At 43.9% G+C, this 23,766-nt stretch overlaps 1 protein-coding gene across 1 annotated transcript in view; it reads right to left on the minus strand.

Annotated features, from left to right (window-relative positions):
* LOC126106768 (uncharacterized) overlaps nucleotides 1-23,766 on the minus strand; it is a 170,526-nt gene that overhangs the window by 71,391 nt on the left and 75,369 nt on the right. The window contains exon 6 of the mRNA XM_049913183.1: nucleotides 1,012-1,309. Within this exon, the coding sequence (XP_049769140.1) occupies nucleotides 1,012-1,309 (298 nt within the window). The remainder of the gene's footprint in view (nucleotides 1-1,011; nucleotides 1,310-23,766) is intronic.

A 23,766-nucleotide genomic window follows, 5' to 3' on the forward strand; every position in this document is an offset into this window, starting at 1 on the left:
CATTTTAGATGAAGAGGAGAAAAAGGAAAGTTTGAAGGAGTCTTCGTCACTGCAGAATCGGAAGAAATTCGCAGCAGGTGACGTTCTTTTCGAGAAACACTGTTGAGAAAACTTAGAGAACCGGCAGTTGAAGCTGATTGCCGAGTGATTGTATTGGCGCCAACATACATTGCCAGTAAGGACCACGAAGATGAGATACGAGTAATTACGGCTCAAAAATGGGTCAAATTGGCTCTGAGCACTATGGGACTTAACATCTGAGGTCATCAGTCCCCTAGAACTTAGAACTTCTTCATCCTAACTAAACTAAGGACATCACACACATCCATGCCCGAGGCAGAGTTTGAACCTGCGACCGTAAAGTTCGCGCGGTTCCAGACTGAAGCGCCTAGAACCGTTCGGCCACACCCGCCAGCCCTACGGCTCATACAGACAGTTGCTTTCCCTCGCTCTGTTTGCGAGTGGAACAGGACAGGAAATGACAAGTAGTGGTACAGGGTACCATCTGCCAAACACCGTACGGTAGCTTGCGGAGTACCTACGTAGATGTTTCCAGAATGAGATTTTCACTCTGCAGCGGAGTGTGCGCTGATATGAAACTTCCTGGCAGATTAAAACTGTGTGCCCGACCGAGACTCGAACTCGGGACCTTTGCCTTTCGCGGGCAAGTGCTCTACCATCTGAGCTACCGAAGCACGACTCACGCCCGGTCCTCACAGCTTTACTTCTGCCAGTATCTCGTCTCCTACATTCCAAACTTTACAGAAGCTCTCCTGCGAACCTTGCAGAACTAGCACTCCTGAAAGAAAGGATATTGTGGAGACATGGCTTAGCCACAGCCTGGGGGATGTTTCCAGAATGAGATTTTCACTCTGCAGCGGAGTGTGCGCTGATATGAAACTTACGTAGATGTAATTGTACAGAAAACGAGCTGTCGCTGTCGCGTCTCAGTGTAGGTGACAAGGCACGGTATACAAGCGTGTCGGAGCTTTCGTGTGTGGAGTGGCGCACCTGGGAGCCGGGGCGTGAGCGGCGGCGTGCAGTTGCAGAGCTGGAACAGGCGGTGCGCGCGGCAGCTGGCGACGCAGGCGCCCCGCGAGTAGACGGGGTACAGCGCCGGCGGCCGGTCGGCGAGTTCGCCGGGCAGGCGGCAGCCGCGCCGCGCCGCGCCCATCCTGCCCACCGCCGGCTCGAAGCGCGCCTCGCGCACCCGCACCATGTGAAGGTAGCGCACGCCGTGGGCCGGCACCACCGCGCGCGCCACCGTCGTCGTCAGGTGCGGCACCTCGTCCCGCGGGTGCACGAACACCTGCCATTTTTAAAAACATTGTGAAACGGCAACAACAGGAGCTTTAAGGTTCCCCTATGATATACACTACTGGCCATTAACATTGCTACACGAAGAAGTAATGTAGATGATAAACGGGTATTCATTGGACAAATATATTATACTAGAACTGACATGCGATTACATTTTCACGCAATTTGGGTGCATAGATCCTGAGAAATCAGTACCCAGAACAACCACCTCTGGCTGTAATAACAGCCTTGATACGCCTGGGCATTGAGTCAAACAGAGCTTGGATGGCGTGTACAGGTACAGCTCCCTATGCAGCTCCAACACGATACCACAGTTCATCGAGAGTAGTGACTGGAGTATTGAGACGAGCCAGTTGCTCGGCCACCATTGACCAGACGTTTTCAATTGGTGAGAGATCTGGAGAATGTGATGGCCAGGGCAGCAGTCGAACATTTTCTGTATCTAGAAAGGCCCGTACAGGACCTGCAACATGCGGTCGTGCATTATCCTGCTGAAATGTAGGGTTTCGCAGGGATCGAATGAAGGGTAGAGCCACGGGTCGTAACATATCTGAAATCTAACGTCCACTGTTCAAAATGCCGCCAGTGCAAACAAGAGGTGACCGAGACGTGTAACCAATGGCACCCCATACCATCGCGCCGGGTGATACACCAGTGTGGCGATGACGAACACACGCTTCCAATGTGCGTTCACCGCGATGTCACCATACACGGATGCGACCATCATGATGCTGTAAACGCAACCTGGATTCATCCGAAAAAATTACATTTTCCCATTCGTGCACCCAGGTTCTTCGTTGTGTACACCATCGCAGGCGCTCCTGTCTGTGATGCAGCGTCATGGGTAACCGCAGCCATGGTCTCCGAGCTGATAGTCCACGCTGCTGCAAACGTCGTCGAACTCTTCCTGCAGATGGTTGTTATCTTGCAAACGCCCCATCTGTTGACTCAGGGATCGAGATGTGGCTGCACGATCCGTTACAGCCATGCGGATAAGATGCCTGTCATCTCGAGTGCTAGTGATACGAGGCCGTTGGGATCCAGCACGACGCTCCGTTTTACCCTCCTGAACCCACCGATTCCATATTCTGCTAACAGTCATTGGATCTCGACCAACGCGAGCAGCAATGTCGCGATACGATAAACCGCAATCGCGATAGGCTACAATCCGACCTTTATCAAAGTAGGAAACGTGATGGTACGCATTTCTCTTCCTTACACGAGGCATCACAACAACGTTTCATCAGGCAACGCCGGTAAACTGCTGTTTGTGTGTGAGAAATCGATTGGAAACGTTCCTTACCTCAGCGCATTATAGGTGTCGCCACCGGTGCCAACCTTGTGTGAATGCTCTGAAAAGCTAATCATTTGCATATCACAGCATCTTCTTCCTGTCGGTTAAATTTCGCGTCTGTAGCACGTCGTCTTCGTGGTGTAGCAATTTTAATGGCCAGTAGTGTACATGACAGAAGACAGAATATGGATGTCAATCACAGAGCCACAGACACTCACAATTTCATGAAATCTGTGTACTTCATAGTTATATTAGTGGTCCTATATCATTTCCGCTCAGGGCCGTATTTAGGATCGAAAGATTCCTAGCCGGAACCTCTCAGCGAATGAAAGAGAGAGATAACGAGAGGGTTTTATGTGTATATGATAAATCCCCTCCCTCGGTAATGTCCTTCCCTCATACCTCCTCTGTGTTACCACATATGACGTGTCACTGATCTCGTTTGTACACGAGGGTGCCTAATTGCTACCACCGCCCTGAGGGGAATGCATAAATTCTGAATGATATTCACCAACCTGCAGCCTTCCGTTTTCGTTGCCCCGTGAGCAGAAAGCAGCACGTAGATCGTGATTCAGTTGTCTTGAAGCAGTAATAAACTGTTAGCGAAGAACTGGTATTGTATAAATAACTAAATTTTGAATTCGTTTGTTTAAACGGGATGCCACTCGCTTTTTGTTAAAAGAATACGAGAAACTGCAAAATTATAGTTCACTTTATGACTCAAAAATAATTTGTATTCTTCACAATTGCAGACCGGTGTGGCCGAGCGGTTCTAGACTCTTCAGTCTGGAATCGCGCGACCGCTACGGTCGCAGGTTCGAATGCTGCCTCGGGCATGGATGTCTGTGATGTCGTTAGGTTAGGTGTAAGTAGTTCTAAGTTCTAGGGGACTGATGACCTCAGATTTTAAGTCCCATAGTGCTCAGAGCCATTTGAACCAATCTTCACAATTTCACAGAGAGTAAAGAAAATAATGAAATGCATGTTTGCATGGTTACTATCAAACTCGTTCTCACTTCCATGTCCAATAACTGAAGATTCCTAATTATATTCTTAACCAATACCGACTGCGGCAGACAACATGTCTCTCCCCGAGACTGCCGATCGAGCTCTTACGTTTACAAACCGGAGATAGCTAATTAAATATTTTTAGTGTCAGAAACAGTCCTGTTTTCAACGACTACTGAGGTCATTTTGAGACCAATGAGTAAGAACCTCGATAAGAAGGTCCTTACTCATTGGTCTCAAGATGACCACAGTAGTGGTCGAAAACGGTCACCGGAATAAATAAATTGTGATCAAGACTCTTTTTGATAGTATATATTTGTAAAAACATTGATCACTGTTCACTCTCACAATGTATTCAAAAGTAATGCTAATTAAGTCTTAACTGATACCGACTGCGGGAGACAACATGTCTCTCCTCCGGGACTGCCCATCGAGATCTGATCTGACAGCCGAACCACTACGCTCACCACCCAAGTTAGGCGCTACCCGAAGATCTCCGAAGTGCTTCTTCTGCCTTTTCGTTTACGGTTGTTTATTATTCTCCGGGTAATTAAAACCATTGAAATAATGGAACGATAGCTTGCTATGGAGACATACTTTTGAATGAAATGCGAGTAAATTCACTGTTTACTTTTTCTAATATTAATAATAGTAGTTTATCATTTTGGCGCGCTATTCTGAACACAGTAGACAATCGCAGAGAACGATCACAAATTCGGCGGTCTGTCTCACGATACACGTACCCAACAAGCCATCTGTCACCGGCACTTCACATCATATTACGTCATCTTTCCACTGCTGCCTTCTCAACCACTCTAAGAAGAGCTTCTTGTCGCTGATTATGATGGTTGTAAAGGCGGAAATATTACACCCTGCGGTACGAGCTCTACTAGATGGAAATTTTGTGACAACTGTTCTTTAAAATGTCATTTTGGAGCAACTTTAGAATTAAAGCCTATTACGTAGCATTTAAGGTTTACAATTTAATTGTATAAAACTTCACTGTTTATGATTTAATGAACTGGTGTTGGAAAATGAAGACAATTTGACATCTTCCTCCTCGCCTTTTCCCCTTACTCTGTGGGATCCATTTTGTTATGTGGGTTTTCACAGTCGGTCGCCGGATGCCATTCCAGGTGCTTCCACTGGCCCTGGGACGGAAGCTGTGTACCCTATCCGTCTGCGTCTAGTACAAATCTCATGTTTAAGTGGGAGAACGATTCCTTAATGTGTTTCTGACTTGGATACCTGCCCGGTATTCACCTAGTTGGATGTGGGAAAGCGCCTAAAAACACACACAGACTGACCAGCTCATCAGTCCTCGCCATTAATCCGCGAGGCATGTTCAATATGTGGCAGGCTCGCCTTCTCGAATTCCGGAAGCGGTATACTAACACGCTGGGCTGTCTCAGTGGGTCATCAATTTATTCAATAAGATTTATCAATATGGCTATCAACAACCGTTTTTCAAAGTAAGAACAAAATTTAGAGAATCATGTCGATCCAAATACCTCTCTTCCAATTTTAAAAATGGCTTATTTTAACTATAAGCAAGCATGTTTCTTAGGTGAATGGAAGATAACGGAAGGAATATACAAGCAAACTTCACCTGTAATTAACTCAAATGTTATAATTTCCAAGCATTCAGCCTCAAAATAAATGTTTTAAGTATTCTTATAAGCTAAAATCTTTCTATACCTAGTTCGTACTAACGAAGCAACTTTCAATGTATCAATAACGTAGTAGACTTAAAACATCTATTTCATTATTGAGTGAAGCCATGAACGATGAGCCTGTCTTCTAATGTGGAGATCTTAAGTCTCTGTTTGATTAGCTTCACTTCCGAAAAAGATTATTTCCACTGTTGTACGTGATCGAAAGTGGCAGGTATATTCGTAGAGCGATCTTGATACAATGAAAGCTATCTTTCAAATCTTACGGATCCTGGTTTGGATGAAATGAGGTATGGAGCAAAATAATTTTCCCGGAAACCGACATCATTTCATAATTGACGGTTCAGATACTCTTCCTGCCATGCTGATTTACGTATTCCGTGGTGTTCCTAAATCCCTCCAGGCAAATGCCGGGATGGTTCTTTCTAAAGTGCACGTCCGATTTCCTTCCCCATCTTTGTAACAAACCCAGCTTGTTACCCGCCTCCAATCACTTTGATGTCAACGGGGTGTCAAATGTTAGTCTTCCTTTCTTCATTTCAAACTCCAAAATTCCGTCAAACATGTTTTGAAAAGTCTTAGTCCTTTTGGCTGATGGAGATCAACGCATTTGACAGGATGCCACTCGTAATTTGGTGTTAGTTGCATGTACATAGATCATTTGAACGATTCTTTTATCAAAATGATTTGGAACGAGTCTGTTTACAGGATATGTATAGATGATTAGTGTTAACATTAATGAACACATTATTATTTTAGTCCTATTCATGCAGCTACGCTTAAAACTATTTTTTTACTGGTTACTAATTTTTAAATAGAAATTCATCGGTGGAATAGAAGGAGTGACCGGGAGAAATGATTTGAAATTAAATTTAAAGCTTGCTTTGCTACCTGTCATACATTTTATTGGGAAATGATCAAAACTTTTATTGCTATATACTGAACTTCGCTCCGAGCCACTGATAGCTTCAATAAGAGAGTGAGATTTTCACTCTGCAGCGGAGTGTGAGCTGATATGAAACTTCCTGGCAGATTGAAACTATCTGCTGGAACAAGACTCGAACTCGGGAGTTCGAGTCTTGTTCCGGCAGACAGTTTCAATCTGCCAGAAAGTTTCATATCAGCACACACTCCGCTGCAGAGTGAAAATCTCATTCTGGAAACATCCCCCAGCGTGTCTTTAAGCCATGTCTCTGCAATATCCTTTCTTCCAGGAGTGCTAGTTTGGCAAGTTTTGCAGAAGAGCTTCTGTGAAGTTCGGAAGGTAGGAGACGAGGTACTAGCAGAAATGAAGCTCTGCAGAGGGGTTGTGAGTCGTGCTTGGGTAGCCCAGGTTGTAGAGCACTTGCTCGCGAAAGCCATTGGTCCCGAGTATGAGCCTCGGTCTGGCACACAGTTTTAATGTGCCAGGAAGTTTACGCTTCAGTAATAGGTAAAACAGGTCATTTTTCTCTCTAATGTTGTAGGTACGGAGATAACTGTTCTTCTCAAGTAGTTATGGAGTATTTGTGACGAATTTCATTAGCGAATATGTATTGTGACGGCACAGTTAAATTGCCCAGATTCTTGAAGAGGAACCTACATGACGTCAGTCGTTGAACATGATGTATTGTCTTTATTGTTCGCTTTTCCGCAATCAGTACTTTATAAGTGACGAGTTGACCGTGTAAAATATTGCATAAGACATTATTGAGTGGAAATAACAAAGTACGTCAAGAGGTTAGTTGGTTTCTTTCCAGGGTTAGCAATTACATGAACAGCAAAAGTCGCTTAACTTAATTATTTGAGAATCCAGTGATATCCTTCTTATGTGTACACCCAAAAATTTGAATCATTCTACCTATTTGCTGACTTTTGCTCGTGTGCTACTTCAACTATTGGTATGGCTCTATTTGTTGTACAGCGCTGAATACACTGCTTTTTTTTCAAAATTTAGGGAGAGTTCATGTTCTGATAGCCACTTTATAATTCGTTGGAAAATATAATTTACAATGTCTTACGTTGCCTTCTCTCTCCTTGGATTTATTATAACTCTGGTATCGTGTGGAAAAAGTACCAGGTCTGCTTGTTGAATGTTATGTGATAGGACATTTACATACGACGAAGCACGAGGTTTCAGAGTTTAATGCTGCGTTAATAAGTATGACAACATTTAGTTCAGACATGGAAGATTCAGAAAAAGTATGTTTAAAACTGCGGTCTGGATGTGTAAATCCCAGGTAAAACAATAAAACTCTGCAAAGACTCACGCTGGTTTAATGATACGATTCGTAAAATGTTGCGAAAACAGGAACTAATACATTCTCGCTGCGGAAGATGTTACAGGGGAACTGACAGATGTGAGGCAAGGAAGCATAATAGGACCTTTCACATACGGGACACGCTGCATTATAAGACTGATCGCTGACGATGCGATTGTGTACAGGGAAATACCTTAGTTGACAATATTCATAACGAATTGTCGATAAATATATGGTAATGAGTATAACAAAGAGAAGGACAAAGAACCGTATAGTGTCTTATTAGAAGATTAATGGTGAGTATTTTGAGCATGTTACATCGTGTAAATATTTAGGGGTAACGCTAAGAAGCAGTATGAAATGGGACGATCACCTAAAATCGGTGTTAGAGAAGGCGAATGCAAGATTTACATTTGTTGGAAGTGTTATGACGAAGTGCTGTACATTTATAAAGGAAGTCCCACACAAGGCGCTAGTGCGACCAAATCTACAAACTGTTGCAGTTTTGGGAGTCCCTATCAAGAAGACTTGACAATGGACATACACTCCTGGAAATTGAAATAAGAACACCGTGAATTCATTGTCCCAGGACGGGGAAACTTTATTGACACATTCCTGGGGTCAGATACATCACATGATCACACTGACAGAACCACAGGCACATAGACACAGGCAACAGAGCATGCACAATGTCGGCACTAGTACAGTGTATATCCACCTTTCGCAGAAATGCAGGCTGCTATTCTCCCATGGAGACGATCGTAGAGATGCTGGATGTAGTCCTGTGGAACGGCTTGCCATGCCATTTCCACCTGGCGCCTCAGTTGGACCAGCGTTCGTGCTGGACGTGCGGACCGCGTGAGACGACGCTTCATCCAGTCCCAAACATGCTCAATGGGGGACAGATCCGGAGATCTTGCTGGCCAGGGTAGTTGACTTACACCTTCTAGAGCACGTTGGGTGGCACGGGATACATGCGGACGTGCATTGTCCTGTTGGAACAGCAAGTTCCCTTGCCGGTCTAGGAATGGTAGAACGATGGGTTCGATGACGGTTTGGATGTACCGTGCACTATTCAGTGTCCCCTCGACGATCACCAGTGGTGTACGGCCAGTGTACGGCCAGTGTACGGCCCTGTGTGCCTCGGTCGTATGCAGTCCTGATTGTGGCGCTCACCTGCACGGCGCCAAACACGCATACGACCATCATTGGCACCAAGGCAGAAGCGACTCTCATCGCTGAAGACGACACGTCTCCATTCGTCCCTCCATTCACGCCTGTCGCGACACCACTGGAGGCGGGCTGCACGATGTTGGGGCGTGAGCGGAAGACGGCCTAACGGTGTGCGGGACCGTAGCCCAGCTTCATGGAGACGGTTGCGAATGGTCCTCGCCGATACCCCAGGAGCAACAGTGTCCCTAATTTGCTGGGAAGTGGCGGTGCGGTCCCCTACGGCACTGCGTAGGATCCTACGGTCTTGGCGTGCATCCGTGCGCCGCTGCGGTCCGGTCCCAGGTCGACGGGCACGTGCACCTTCCGCCGACCACTGGCGACAACATCGATGTACTGTGGAGACCTCACGCCCCACGTGTTGAGCAATTCGGCGGTACGTCCACCCGGCCTCCCGCATGCCCACTATACGCCCTCGCCCAAAGTCCGTCAACTGCACATACGGTTCACGTCCACGCTGTCGCGGCATGCTACCAGTGTTAAAGACTGCGATGGAGCTCCGTATGCCACGGCAAACTGGCTGACACTGACGGCGGTGGTGCACAAATGCTGCGCAGCTAGCGCCATTCGACGGCCAACACCGCGGTTCCTGGTGTGTCCGCTGTGCCGTGCGTGTAATCATTGCTTGTACAGCCCTCTCGCAGTGTCCGGAGCAAGTATGGTGGGTCTGACACACCGGTGTCAATGTGTTCTTTTTTCCATTTCCAGGAGTGTACATCGAATTCGATCGTAGTACTTTGGTACAGACAACGCATAAGGCCAACAGAATTGCTCTGGGTGCATAAACCTGAAATAATTTTAGAACTCATAATTGGAACGTCAGCGATTGTATATCGTAATATGAAAAAAAAAGAAAAGAAACGACAGGTGTTTCTTGCACCCACATCGGCTCCACGCATTGAGTAATCGCGTCACCAGTGGAGGTATTACTGCTCTGAAGACGCTGTATGTACTACTGAAAGCCGTTCGCGGTGGCCGAGCGCTTCTAGGCGCTTCAGTACGGAACCGCACGACTGCTACGGTCGCAGGTTCGAATCCTGCTTCGGGCATGGATGTGTGTGATGTTCTTAGGTTAGTTAGGTTTAAGTAGTTCTAGGGGACTGATGATCTCAGATGTTAAGTCCCATTGTGCTCAGAGCCATACTACTGAAATCGGTTACCATACCATAGGAATAAACGGCATCTGTGATCTAGACTGGTATTTTTTTACTTAAAAGATGAATCCTTGAAGAAAAAGTGTTATAGTTTTTACGACAACCTTTCACGTTAATTTAGACAGCATGTAATGTGAAAACGACTTATACTGTCACCAACATATACCTCGCATAGGGATAGCGAAGAAAAGATGCGAGATGTTGGGGCGCGTAAAGATTCTTATAGACAGTCTTTGTTCCCTCGCTCAGTACCTGAATGAAATAGGAAATAACATTGATAATGTTGGTACAATACACCCTCCGTCATGTACTATAAAGTGGCTGGCGGAGTATCTGTGCAGATGCAGGTTATAACATTCTTCTTGAAGTCTACGGATATTTCATTGTCTCATGTATTTTGCATACCACGTGGAATAGTTTTGTCATGGCTCGCTCTCCTAAGAATCTCAATAATTCTGAGGAAAACCCGTATACTCGAAGGGCGTTGGTTCCACCTAGGTCTTGATAGAAGACAGATATAAAATGTGGTGCTGGTCTTCTTACTGAAAAGGCAGCTAGTGGAATATCTGTAAACATAATGATGTTTCAAAGAAATCGATTTAGAATAATGAATTTTGGTAAAACTCAAATTATAGTTCAATAGTTATCATAGAACTCCACAAGCTATAAAAATTATTCAGACAATGGAATAAAAGCACTTAAAGAAGTTAAGTCTTTGGGATTAAAGTAGATACCCTCTGCCTATAATTAAATGCGCATTATTTCGGCTACATTCGCAATATTATGGGTGGTTTGATGAGGAAATTAGTTAATTCTGCCCGTTTATATTCACTAAACGAACACAAAATACTCGACATATAGGGATAATATTTTCAAAATATGGAATCGTATTAAAGGAATGATTGATGGTGGTCAGAAATAGTCTGAAAAAATTTGTGAGAGTGTTGCAGGATAGGCTGTACTGAGAAATAACTGCAAAAAAAAAAATAATAATAATACGTTGCGCTATTTCTGGGCTAATTAGCATCGAAGTTAGCCAACCAGTCCGTTTCTTGTGCAGATTCAAGCGGCCCGACAGATACAATTAATGTAAGTTGTTCTCATTGCGTAGCTGATAGTCCACGAGACTATCAGCTCAAAAATGGCTCAAATGGCTCTGAGCACTATGGGACTCAACTGCTGAGGTCATCAGTCCCCTAGAACTTAGAACTACTTAAACCTAACTAACCTAAGGACATCACACACATCCATGCCCGAGGCAGGATTCGAACCTGCGACCGTAGCGGTCGCGCGGTTCCAGACTGAAGCGCCTAGAACCGCTCGGCCACACCGGCCAGCCAGACTGTCAGCCTTTGGCTCGAGTTTGATCCTTACTGTTGTCCCATAGACAACTTACGTGTCGCTCTTTCTCGGTTTTAGGAAATCAGACGAAGAGCACGTTTGGCGATACCGTCTCTGGCTGGCCACTTGAATTTTCCGCTGCTGATGCTACGAAATCCACCGACCTGCACACTTCAGTCTGAGTTAGAGACGATCATCCTGAGAATTAATCGGTGTCAGCATCCCCGACACGATTACAGAGGGAATGTTTTCGTTGTTTGTCCGTTTCACCCCCTTCAGCCTTAAGATACCCGGATCCCATACTGTGCTTGACTGCAAGTCACTGTCTTTATTGAGGGTGTTGTCAGGTACTTTTATCATACAGTCCCAGACACCATTACTAAATTTGATGATAGCTGTCTCGTCCGATACAATTCGGTGTTCCGTTTTTCTGAGCATGTTCTGCTACAATACCTTCAGTACAGGTGATGGCTTGCGGTTAAGCCGAGCCTGGGACCCCGTCATCGGAATGTTGAAGCGGATGCGGCAGACGTGCAACGAAAACATTGCCTTATACGGCTCTTGACAGGACACCAGCTTCGCCAAGGAGACAGAGCGACTGTTTTATGGACAGAAGCAGCAATCACAGGAGATCACCACTTAATGCTGGCCGAGGACCACTTCTGCGAAAGTTCATGTATATTTACTCAATTGACAGCTGGAAGCTCGAGAAAATGTTATAAATTAATGTCACAGTGACACTCTGCATTTGTTCAAGGACTGAACAGTAACAAACAAAATCTAAATTAAGTTGAGTGTGGCTTTTTGTGGTTTCCCACACTCGTTTAGGCATACGCTGGGCAGAATTTCCGCCTCATAAAATACTATACGCAAACAATTAAAGTACGATCCAACACAGAAATTTTCAGATGTAGATGGCCCGCACGGCTTTCTCCCCTTAGCTAACTGACGAGTATGGCTCCAGGAGTGGCATCCGGCCGCAACGTTAAATAAAATAAATTTGCGAAATCCTGAGTACATCGCCGATCCAATGAGAGTGGATAATAGACGGACAGGTAGAACTACACATAGGACAGTTAGCAGTATTTTTAAACGCTATGTTGTGTACAGTAAAGGTAGGCATTGATTTAAAACTGTATCTTTACAGTCCTGCAGCCCGTGACAAAAAACTGCAATTATTTTATGCTACTTGGTGTTTCATGGTGTCGTTATTCACGACTTAGCAAGAAAGGCCCATTATTGTAAAGTCTGGGATGTGCGACAACCACGCACTTTCAAACGTGTGCGGAAACTACCTTATACTAGCTAAAACTTTTTTATGCGTTATTAGCAATGTGAAGTGCTACTAGAAAGAGTCAGTAAGTACCGAAATGGTGCAACTCTCTGGTGCAACTCATCCATTGGTTTTACTTATACTAAGCTGAACTATTGTATTAACACTTTTGGGAGCATCCATGTACTCAGGGGTTTTACTGACATGTTGTATTCTTATTTTTTAATCGTGTGCACGCAGCGATGAACATTTAGGGCTGGGTGACATAGTGTGCTCAGCACAAAGCTGGGTTCCATTTCAAAATGAAACTATATTGCGAAACAAAATTAAAGGATCACTTTTTCGAAAGCTCGTAACTGCCTTCTGTTGCGACGTACAAGTTTGAAATTTAGCTCAAACCTTCTTCTGTAATGGTGGACAAGCGTGGCATCCCGCGACGTCGCCTTCGGGCTCAGCGACGTTTCAGACAACAAGATGTCGACACATGCGAAAAAGCGACCGCAGCTCGGAAGTTCATGTGAGCTGTAAGGTAGGTCAAGGACATCACATTGGCATCAAATTTCACTACAATTCTGCCCAACCTCACGGTGGACGTGTCACACGATGAGAAGGTCGTCGCATCGCCTCTGATCCACATTTCACCCCTTCTTTCGACGTCTCTGCGATCGAGGTCAGAACCGCGATACCCAGCGCAGTTTTCTAAAGGGTGGCCGAGGAAAACATTTCAGACATATCGCCGTTCAGATTCCAAAAGGCTCAAGAGGTGGCACAAAATGCGTCAATGAAACAACCCCTTTCCCTGAGTCGTTGTATCCCAAACGTTCTGCGGTCGAAAACGACAGTTCATAGAGAAATTAGCAACGAGAAAATGTTTTTGACAACCTTTGACACTACAAGGACATTGTGGAACTGCATCTCCACTGAACCCGATCGTACCCCTTTGGAGTGCAGCGTGTCCGCAGCTTTGCACTTGTGTACATGTTGGAACTACTAGGGACCGTTCAAAATCATTCGAGTAAATTTGAACATGATCTGAAGCAGCAAGGGGTACTTATGCGCTTTCAACTCTCCTGGGGCGTGATCATGCGGGAGTGCAACATTAACAAGTACGTGAATAAAACAGCAATAGGCCCCCCTAAGACGCCCAGCTCGGCAACACCCTAGGTGCCCTAACGAAACTTTGTTGAGCATTTTAGAAATGTACTTTCAGCAATTGCCACACCAAATGAGCAGGCAACCTGGACAGCCAGCAACGTTGGAAGTGAAAATATGTGTGCAATGTACGTCACACCCAAGTTTTATCGCTTTTTCTTGCAATTCTTTTTATTTATACAGGGTGTCTGGGATAAACATATAATCGAGAACAGCTGCCAACATGAGTAACGTAGAAGTAAATATCCTCGGAGTAGTGAAGCAACTTAAATCACTTAATAAAAGCAAGTCCTCTGGTTCAGACTGTATACCAATTACGTTCCTTTCAGAGTATGCTGATGGATTAGCTCCACACCTGACAATCATATACAACCGTTCACTCGAAGGAAGATCCGTACCCAAAGACTGGAAAGTTGCACAGGTCACACCAATATTCAAGAAAGGTAGTAGGAGTAATCCACTAAATTACAGGCCCACATCGTTGAAGTCGATATGCAGCAGGATTTTAGAACATGTATTGTGTTCGAACATTATGAATTACCTCGAAGAAAACGGTCTATTGACACACATGGGTTTAGAAAACATTGTTCCTGTGAAACACAACTAGCTCTTTATTCACATGAAGTGTTGAGTGCTATTGACAAAGGATTTCAGATCGATTCCGTTTTTCCGTATTTCTGGATTTCCGGGAGGCTTTTGACACTGTACCACACGAGCGGCTCGTAGTGAAATTGCGTGCTTACGGAATATCGTCTCAGTTATGTGACTGGATCTGTGGTTTCCTGTCAGAGAGGTCACAGTTCGTTGTAATTGACGGAAAGTCATCGAGTAAAACAGAAGTGACTTTTCTGGCTTTACGAAGGTGGTGTTGCAGGCCCTTTGCTGCTCCTTATCTGTATAAACGATTTGGGAGACAATCTGAGCAGCCGTCTTCGGTTGTTTGCAGATAATGCTGTCGTTTATCGACTAATAAAGTCATCAGAAGATCAAAACATAATGAAAAACCATTTAGAAGAAATATCGGAATGGCGCGAAAAATAGCAGTTGACATTAAATAACGAAAAGTGTGAGGTCATGCAGATGAGTGCTAAAAGTAACGAGTTAAACTTCAGTTACACGATAAATCAGTCTAAACTAAAAGCCGTAAATTCAACTAAATACCTAGGTATTACAATTACGAACTATTTGAATTGGAAGGAACACATAGAAAATGTTGTGGGGAAGGCTAACCAAAGACTGCGTTTTATTGGCAAGAAACTTAGAAAATGTAACAGACCTAGTAAGGAGGCTGCCTACAGTACGCTTGTCCGTCCTCTTTTAGAATACTGTTGCGCGGTGTGGGATCCTTACCAGATAGGATTGACTGAGTACATCGAAAAAGTTCAACGGAAGGCAGCACGTTTTGTATTATTGTAAAATATGGGAGAGAGTGTCACAGAAATGGTACAGGAATTGGGATGGACATCATCAAAAGAAAGGCGTTTTTCGTTGCGACAGAATCTTCTCACGAAATTCCAATCACCAACTTTCTCCTCCGAATGCGAAAATATTCTGTTGACACCGACTTACATAGGGAGGAACGATCACCAAGATAAAATAAGGGAAATCAGAGCTCGTACGGAAAGATATAGATTGGAATAATAGAGAATTGTGAAGGTGGTTCGATGAACCCTCTAAAAGGCACTTAAATGTGATTTGCAGGGTATCCATGTAGATGTAGATATAAAATGTAATACCTTGAGAAGTAACTGAAATATTTATTGACGGTATGCACTAACTGCGTGCTTGTTTACTGTGCCGAAAGTGTGGAATGTAGCATAGTTCGAGAAACAGACGAAATCGAGGAATGCCTCGCTTTCATTCGTTTTCGCCAGAGTTGTCTCCGCGAATGCCTTCTGTCGCGGCCTGTCCTCTGGCTTGATTTTGTGACGAAGCTGCAGTTTCTACGCCTGTAGGCGCAAAATTTAATGGACGGCATCGTGTACTGTCTAACGCGGTAACTGTAACGGCCTACTTGCTTGTTTGATTGACTTACGAGGGCTCCGCCGTACGGACGTCAGGACTAATTCAACAGTAGCCTCTGGTATTGCGTGCTCGGCGTGGTGGCCCGACATCGAAAGCAAACTCCCAATTTCCCCGAACCGCTTGTCCCATTTCGTTATTGTTACGTAAACGGAAACAGCTTTAGTTGGTCGCAGTCCATACTCACTCCGAAAACGACGTTGTACCACTGTAACAGACTTTAGCTCCGCGAGACAATGCTCACAGAATTACTTTTGCTGTAGAGTCGACATTGGTACTGTCGCGCGGCCGGTCGGAGTGGCCTAGCGGTTCTAGGCGCTTCAGTCTGGAACCGCGCGCCCGCTGCGGTCGCAGGTTCGAATCCTGCCTCGGGCATGGATGTGTGTGATGTCCTTAGATTAGTTAGGTTTAAGTAGTTCTAAGGTCTAGGGGACTGATGATCCTAGAAGTTAAGTCCCATAGTGCTCAGAGCCATTTGAACCATTTTGAACTGTCGCGCGCTTACGTGAACAAAGCAGTTCACGCGGTACCAACTGCCGCAAGGAAACACAGGAAACATATTTGTGGAAGCAAATTGCCAACAAATATCTCGATTACGTCTGAATTATTACGTTTTATACTATTATACGTTCAACCCGGATATCCAGTGTAGCACTTTTTTCAAATTTGATTGTTTAAAATATTTATAATAGTAAAAAAAACGTGATTATTAATATAATTTTATTTTTTGATATTTACAATCCAATATTGTTACTATCAATAACATTCATTACAGTGAATACTATGCAATGAATATTATTTGAAATCGAAACCAAATATACAGACTAGTTTCGACGCAGGAATATAGCAGCATAACAGAGCATCTGTTCTCTCGTATTTTGACCTCAGTTCCCCTGTTCTCACCCCACACAGCAATGATCCCTACTATCTGGAGAACGGTCTGTCCTTTCATGACAACTTTGGTTATAGTCATCCGTACAGCCTTAAAAACGTACAATTTTAAAAATACTGAAGTTTGTTTCAAAATTATAACCAAGAATGTGTATACCTCTAATTTTCCAACCTGCCAGAAAGAACCCAACAAACAAATCGAAAGACCTGGATGTGTCTCCTCTGTATACAGGGTGTTACAAAAAGTTACGGCCAAACTTTCAGGAAACATTCCTCACACACAAATAAAGAAAAGATGCTATGTGGACATGTGTCCTGAAACGCTTAATTTCCATGTTAGAGCTCATTTTAGTTTCGTCAGTATGTACTGTACTTCCTCGATTCACCGCCAGTTGGCCCAATTGAAGGAAGGTAATGTTGACTTCGGTGCTTATGTTGACATGCGACTCATTGCTCTACAGTACTATCATCAAGCACATCAGTACGTAGCATCAACAGGTTAGTGTTCATCACGAACGTGGTTTTGCAGTCAGTGCAGTGTTTACGAATGCGGAGATGGCAGATGCCCATTTGATGTATGGATTTGCACGGGGCAATAGCCGTGGCGCGGTACGTTTGTATCGAGACAGATTTCCAGAACGAAGGTGTCTCGACAGGAAGACGTTCGAAGCAATTGATCGGCGTCTTAGGGAGCACGGAACATTCCAGCCTATGATTCGCGGCTGGGGAAGACCTAGAACGACGAGGACACGTGTAATGGACGAGGCAATTCATCGTGCAGTTGACGATAACCTTAATGTCAGCGTCAGAGACGTTGGTGCTGTACAAGGTAACGTTGACCACGTCACTGCATGGAGAGTGCTACGGAAAAACCAGTTGTTTCCGTACCATGTACAGCGTGTGCAGGCACTATCAGCAGCTGATTGGCCTCCACGGGTACACTTCTGCGAATGGTTCATCCAACAATGTGTCAATCCTCATTTCAGTGCAAATGTTCTCTTTACGGATGAGGCTTCATTCAAACGTTATCATATTGTAAATTTTCACAATCATCATGTGTGGGCTGACGAGAATCCGCACGCAATTGTGCAATCACGTCATCAACACAGATTTTCTGTGAAAGTTTGGGCAGGCATTGTTGGTGATGTCTTGATTGGGCCCCATGTTCTTCCGCCTATGCTCAATGGAGCACGTTATCATGACTTCATACGGGATACTCTACCTGTGCTGCTAGAACATATGCCTTTAAAAGTACGACACAGCATGTGATTCATGCACGATGGAGCTCCTGCCTATTTCAGTCGAAGTGTTCGTACGCTTCTCAACAACAGATTCGGTGACCGATGGATTGGTAGAGGTGGACCAATTCCATGTCCTCCACGCCCTCCTGACCTCCACCCTCTTGACTTTCATTTATGGGGGCATTTGAAAGCTCTTGTCTACGCAACCCTGGTACCAAATGTAGAGACTCTTCGTGCTCGTATTGTGGACGGCTGTGATACAATACGCCATTCCTCAGGGCTGCATCAGCGCATCAGGGATTCCATGCGACGGAGGGTGGATGCATGTATCCTCGCTAACGGAGGACATTTTGAACATTTCCTTAACAAAGTGTTTGAAGTCACGCTGGTACGTTCTGTTGCTGTGGGTTTCCATTCCATGATTAATGTGATTTGAAGAGAAGTAATAAATGAGCTCTAACATGGAAAGTAAGCGTTTCCGGACACATGTCCACACAACACATTTTTCCTTTCTTGGTGTGTGAGGAATGTTTCCTGAAAGTTTGGACGTACCTTTTTGTAACACCCTGTATAGAATTGCTAATCTGATAATACCGACACCTGAATTACCTTTAAATAACGGATGGCTAGAAGTTGATAATTTACATGAATGCTATTGTTTCGATGGGGACCGACGAGAGGAAATCTAGAGGGATGAGAGGGACTAATAATTAAATATTTTTAAGGACGTTCGAAAAACTTTATTTATTACGAAAAGTACTGTTATAGTTTCTAAGATGTAAAAATGCTATACGAATAAAAAACTTAGAATAACAAACAATGAAATACAGACGCGACGTCCATTGCGCGCACGTTTAGCGTTGCTTACCGTCTAGATTCCAGAGAATTTCTATTTTATAATTTTTTTTATATTAATGTGATATCATTTACCGTGAAGATTTTCAACAGTTGCTGTTTCAGCCATGTTTAAAATCTTGAAATATGTACCTTGTAACCTCCCCACAAAAATATATAAATGAAAAGAATTGAATAGAATTGCGAATAGTGCCAAATGTTAGCTTCCCACAGTAATAAAACTCAATGATAATAAAAATGTGCAAAAATATTAAGTCTCCACAAAATTAACGTTAAGATGAACCTGATAAATTTGGCAGCTGCGCTGACCTTAGGCCCTGTGCAATATTTAATCTGATAAATTGATTCAGGGAGGAAAAGCATAGGAAATATTGTTTCAATTGTAATGATTCTTTTCTTAAAAACAATTGCTTTGAAAACGAAATTATTATTGGGGCATTTCTTGAACAAATTAATTACAATTACCATACATTATTAACTGAGCGCAACGCTGCTTCATTACCTTATTTAACAATATACCTCGTCCTGAATCGTGACCAGAGACCCATGTCGACGCCCGCCGACTCCTCACACACGACCCCGACAGTCAACTCGCAACCAAACTACATGCTCTCGCGACTCGCTACGTACAACTACTGCACTCACGCGCCGTCAAGCGCAGACTAGCAACGATAAATAACTCTCTGGTCAGAGATTCTCTCATGGCTCGCCATCGCTGGTACAGAATCCATATGAAACGTACGCGTTTCAACCTGCACAAGTTTCAAAGGCTGTTTCGAAATACATGGATCTCCACTGCAGGATGTGATTTTAGTGTATTTTGCTTCTGACAAAGATATATTTAGATATACCGAAACCGTGGTCAAGGATTTTAATAAACCTTTATCCTGCAACTGTTTGGCTGTTATCATTTACCGTGAAGATTAATGTGATGAGACAGAAAGCAAACGACAAAGCGTGTAAAACGGTTGCACCATATACACTGATGAGCCGAACATTATGGTCATCTGCTTAACAGCTTGTTTGTCCGTCTCTGGAACGAAATACATCACTGATTCTGCGTATCAGGGAACCGACAGTTTCTAGGTAGGTTTGTGGAGGTATGTGGCATAAGATGTCTGCGCACAGGTCATGTAATTCGTGTAAACAGCGGCCCGGCTGATTGACGTACGTGCTGATGGTGGCGGATAGCGATCCAGATGTGTTCCGTAGGATTTACATCAGGCGAATTTGGTCAACGAGACATCAAAGTGACTTCACAATAATGCTCCTTAAACAACTGTAGCACGGTTCTGGCTCCGAGACAAGGACAATTACACTGTTGAGACATGACAGCGCCATAGGGGAACGCAACAGACATGAACGGGCACAGGTTGTTCGCAACTTTCGACGTGTCTTCGATTGCTACCACAGGTCGCGTGCAAGCGCAGGAGAATAGAATGTCCCCTGCAACTATACTACGACCTCCAGCCTGCGTCCGTGGCGCGCTGCACGTTTCGAGCCGCCGTTCACCCCGATAACGGCATTTTGTGAAGACGACCATCGACCCACTGTGGCAAAAATGTGATTGATCCGAAGATACGACACGTTTCCATCGATCGACGGTCGATACCCTATGGTCCCCTGCCCACTGCAATGGTAATTGACGTCGTCATTCGGTCAACATGTGAACACATAGGGGTGGTCTGCTGCTGAGCTCCATGTTCAACAATGTAAAATGAACGGTGTGATCCGAAAGACTTGCGCGTGCATCAACATTGTGCTCTTTCGGCAGAGATGCTACAGATTACCATCTATCCAACTTTACAGAACAGACAAGCCTCCGAACCCCACGTTCTGGGAAGAGTCGTGGATGTCCAACCATTAGCACCTAGTGGTAGTTTCACTGTCCTTCTACCTCTCTCTGTAGATGCTCACCACAGTAGCAAGTGAACATTCGGCCAGCTTTGCCGTTTTGAAGATACTCGTTTTTATTATTAAAGTGTTAAATAATCTGCTCCTTATCAGGAGTCGCTTATCTCAATGGATTTCCCCATTTACAGCCCATATCTTCACTAAAGTGAGCCCCCGTCCGGGTCTGCTCCGCTTACATACTACTGTCATCGCGTCACGTGACCACGACGGCGCCGGGCGGCATCTAACGTCGCTGTGGGTAGTGGTCATAATATTTTGGCTTACTAGTGTACTTTGTTACACCTTTGAAATGTTTCTAACGTTGTTAGTCCCAGTCAGATTCTTGCAGACTTTTTGTATTACCAATTTCTTCTTCTTCTTCTGCTAGTGTTCAACACTGAGGTTGGTTTGCAGAAGAGCGCCATTCCTCTCTTCTGTCTATCTTCCTCTTCATTTCCATGCGTGTGTTACATCGAGCGTGATTCATGATCTGTTGCATGTATGATATCCTTGGTCGCCCCCAACGATTCCTTCTCTCAATAGCTCCTTCTGCTATTCTTCCAATGATGTTGTGTCGTAGGATGTGCCCTACAAGATTGTCTCTTCTTGTTTGGATGTACCTCCACAGAGATCTGGTTCCGTGTACTCTTATAAGCACTTCATTTATTACTTTGTCTCTCCAGCTGGTCTTCATCATCCTTCCACAGCACCACATCTCCAGTGCCTCTAGCTGTCTTCTCTCTTCTCTTCCAATTTTCCAAGTTTCACATCCGTAAAGGGCCACACTCCAAACGAAAGCTTTCATTATACGTTTCCAGACTGATTTTCTTGCTGGTGAGTAAGTTCCTCCTCCGATTAAATGCAATTTTGGCCTTTAGTATTCTGCTCCCAAATTCTTTCCGGCTTCTACCATCCCTTATGATTTTGTTTCCCAGGTAAGTAAATTCCTCTATCACTACCAGCTCCTCTCTTCCAATTCTCATTCTCCGAGGTTCATATTATGTTCCTGTACTGCATACCATCACTTTAGTATTTTTCTCGTTTATTCTCTTTCCGTACTGACTGCATAGAATCCTTTCCATTATTCTAAGGACTTCCTCTAGATCTTATTTTGTCTCAGTACCTATACCAATGTCATCTGCATAACGTAGAATGTCTATCTTCTGCCCATTAATTTTGATCACCATCTCAGTTGTTTCTCTAGCTCTGTCTACAGCTTCCTGGATGTAAACGTTGAATATAAGAGGAGAGAGAGCACATCCTTGTCTTACCCCTTTTCTGATATTTGCTTGTTGTTCCTGGTGACAGTTCCTAGTCATTGCTGCCTCATTCTTATAGAAACTGAATATCACACGGATGTCTTTGTACTTCACTCCACTATTACTCAGCACTCTGATCATCTTTTGCCAGATAATGTTATCAAATGCCTTTTCCAAGTCTACAAAGGCAATATAACTTGGTTTATTTTTCTGTAATTGCTTTTCGATAAGGAGTCTCAGTGCCAGAATCGCTTCTCTTGTTCCCAATCCCCTTCTGAAACCAAACTGATCTTCACTCAGCATATCCTCCACCTTCTCTTCTGAACTATTTTGATGAGAATTTTTGATGCCTATGATATTAGGCTTAAAGTTCGGTACTGTTCTCATTTTGTAGCTGCTGCCTTATTTGGTATGGGAACAATGATGCACTTCTGAAAGTCTGTCGGTATCTCTCCTGCGTTATAGATGGACCTAATAAGTTTAAGCAGCATTGTTTTCATGCATTCACCAGCATTCTTTATTAGTTCTGCAGGGGTTTCATTAATACCTGTTGCTTTGTTGTCCCGTAGTTCTTTCAGAGCTTGGCAAATTCTTCTTGCACAATGTCATCTCCCTTGTCATCTTCGTCTACTTGCTCTTCTCTTCCTATTACTTCCTCCGAAAGAGGTGTTCCGGCATACAACTCTTCTATGCATTCTTCCCATCTCTTCGCTATGTCTGCACCAAACTGCATTTTCCCCTCTTTATTTTCTATTGCACCTGAGAGTGTTGTTTTACTTTTGTTAAACAATTGATTTGCTGTTCTGTAGGGTAAATCAGTTCTTCAGTTTTGCATGTTTTCTTCCACTTCCCTACACATTTCCTCGAGAAAATTTTCTTTTGCTTTCCTAGTTTCTCTATTGACTGAATTCCTTAGTCTTCTGTATTCAGCTTTTCCTAGTTCATCAGTTGCGTTTTTGTATAATCTCCTGTTGTCTATAAGCTCAATAATATCTGCTGTAATCTTGTTCCTCTTGTTTTTGATTTAGTTTTTCTAACTATCTTTTCTGCTGCTTTGTATATACCGGATTTAATTTGATCCCAGTCTTCATTTACTCCACCATGTTGGCTGTTTCGTCAGCATAGCGCTTTGCCAGTCCCTCAGTTTTCAGTTTTTCGAATTCCCATTTAAGTTTTACTGGCTTCTTCAAACATTTGAATATGAGTGAACTTTTCATCAGGACCAGGTTATGATCACTGCCTATGTCTGGAGATGGATAGCTCCTGCAATCTTTTACCTGGTTCCTAAAACGTGCTTCCCATAGAATTTAATCAAACGGTTGCCTCCTCAGCTCTCCAGGGGCCTTCCATGTATATCTTCTTCGTTTGTGATTTTGGGAAAGTGTTTTGCAACAACTAATTGGTGCCTCGAGCAGAACTCTATTAGTAGATCTCCTCTTTCATTTCTTCTTCCAAGTCCATATTTGTCATCAGCTCCTTCCTCCGATTCTTCCCCCACAACCGCATTCCAGTCCCCCATGGTAATCAGATTTTCATCTCCCTTAATATTTCTCATCGCATTACTTATTTCTTCGTACATTTCGTCAACGACTGCATCTTCGTCTTTGGATGTTGGCATGTATATTTGTGTTATCACAGTGTCCGTTGTTTTGGTTTCAAGTATGACTAGTATTATTCGAGAGCTATATTGCACATATCCCTATACACGTGAGCCATAGTTTTTCCTCAAAATTATTCCAACTCCTCCCATTCCTGGTCTATCTTGCTCAGTTCCGGTGTGAATGAGTCTGTATTCTTCAGACCAGAAATCACCTGGCTGTGGCCATCTCATCTCCGATATGCCTAGGATATCGATTTCCAGTCGTTCCATTTCATGTTTTAGATTTTATAGCTTTATATTGTGAATAATGCATACAATAG

This window comes from Schistocerca cancellata, chromosome 1 (assembly GCF_023864275.1).
Source record: "Schistocerca cancellata isolate TAMUIC-IGC-003103 chromosome 1, iqSchCanc2.1, whole genome shotgun sequence".
In the NCBI taxonomy this organism is placed as follows: domain Eukaryota; kingdom Metazoa; phylum Arthropoda; class Insecta; order Orthoptera; family Acrididae; genus Schistocerca; species Schistocerca cancellata.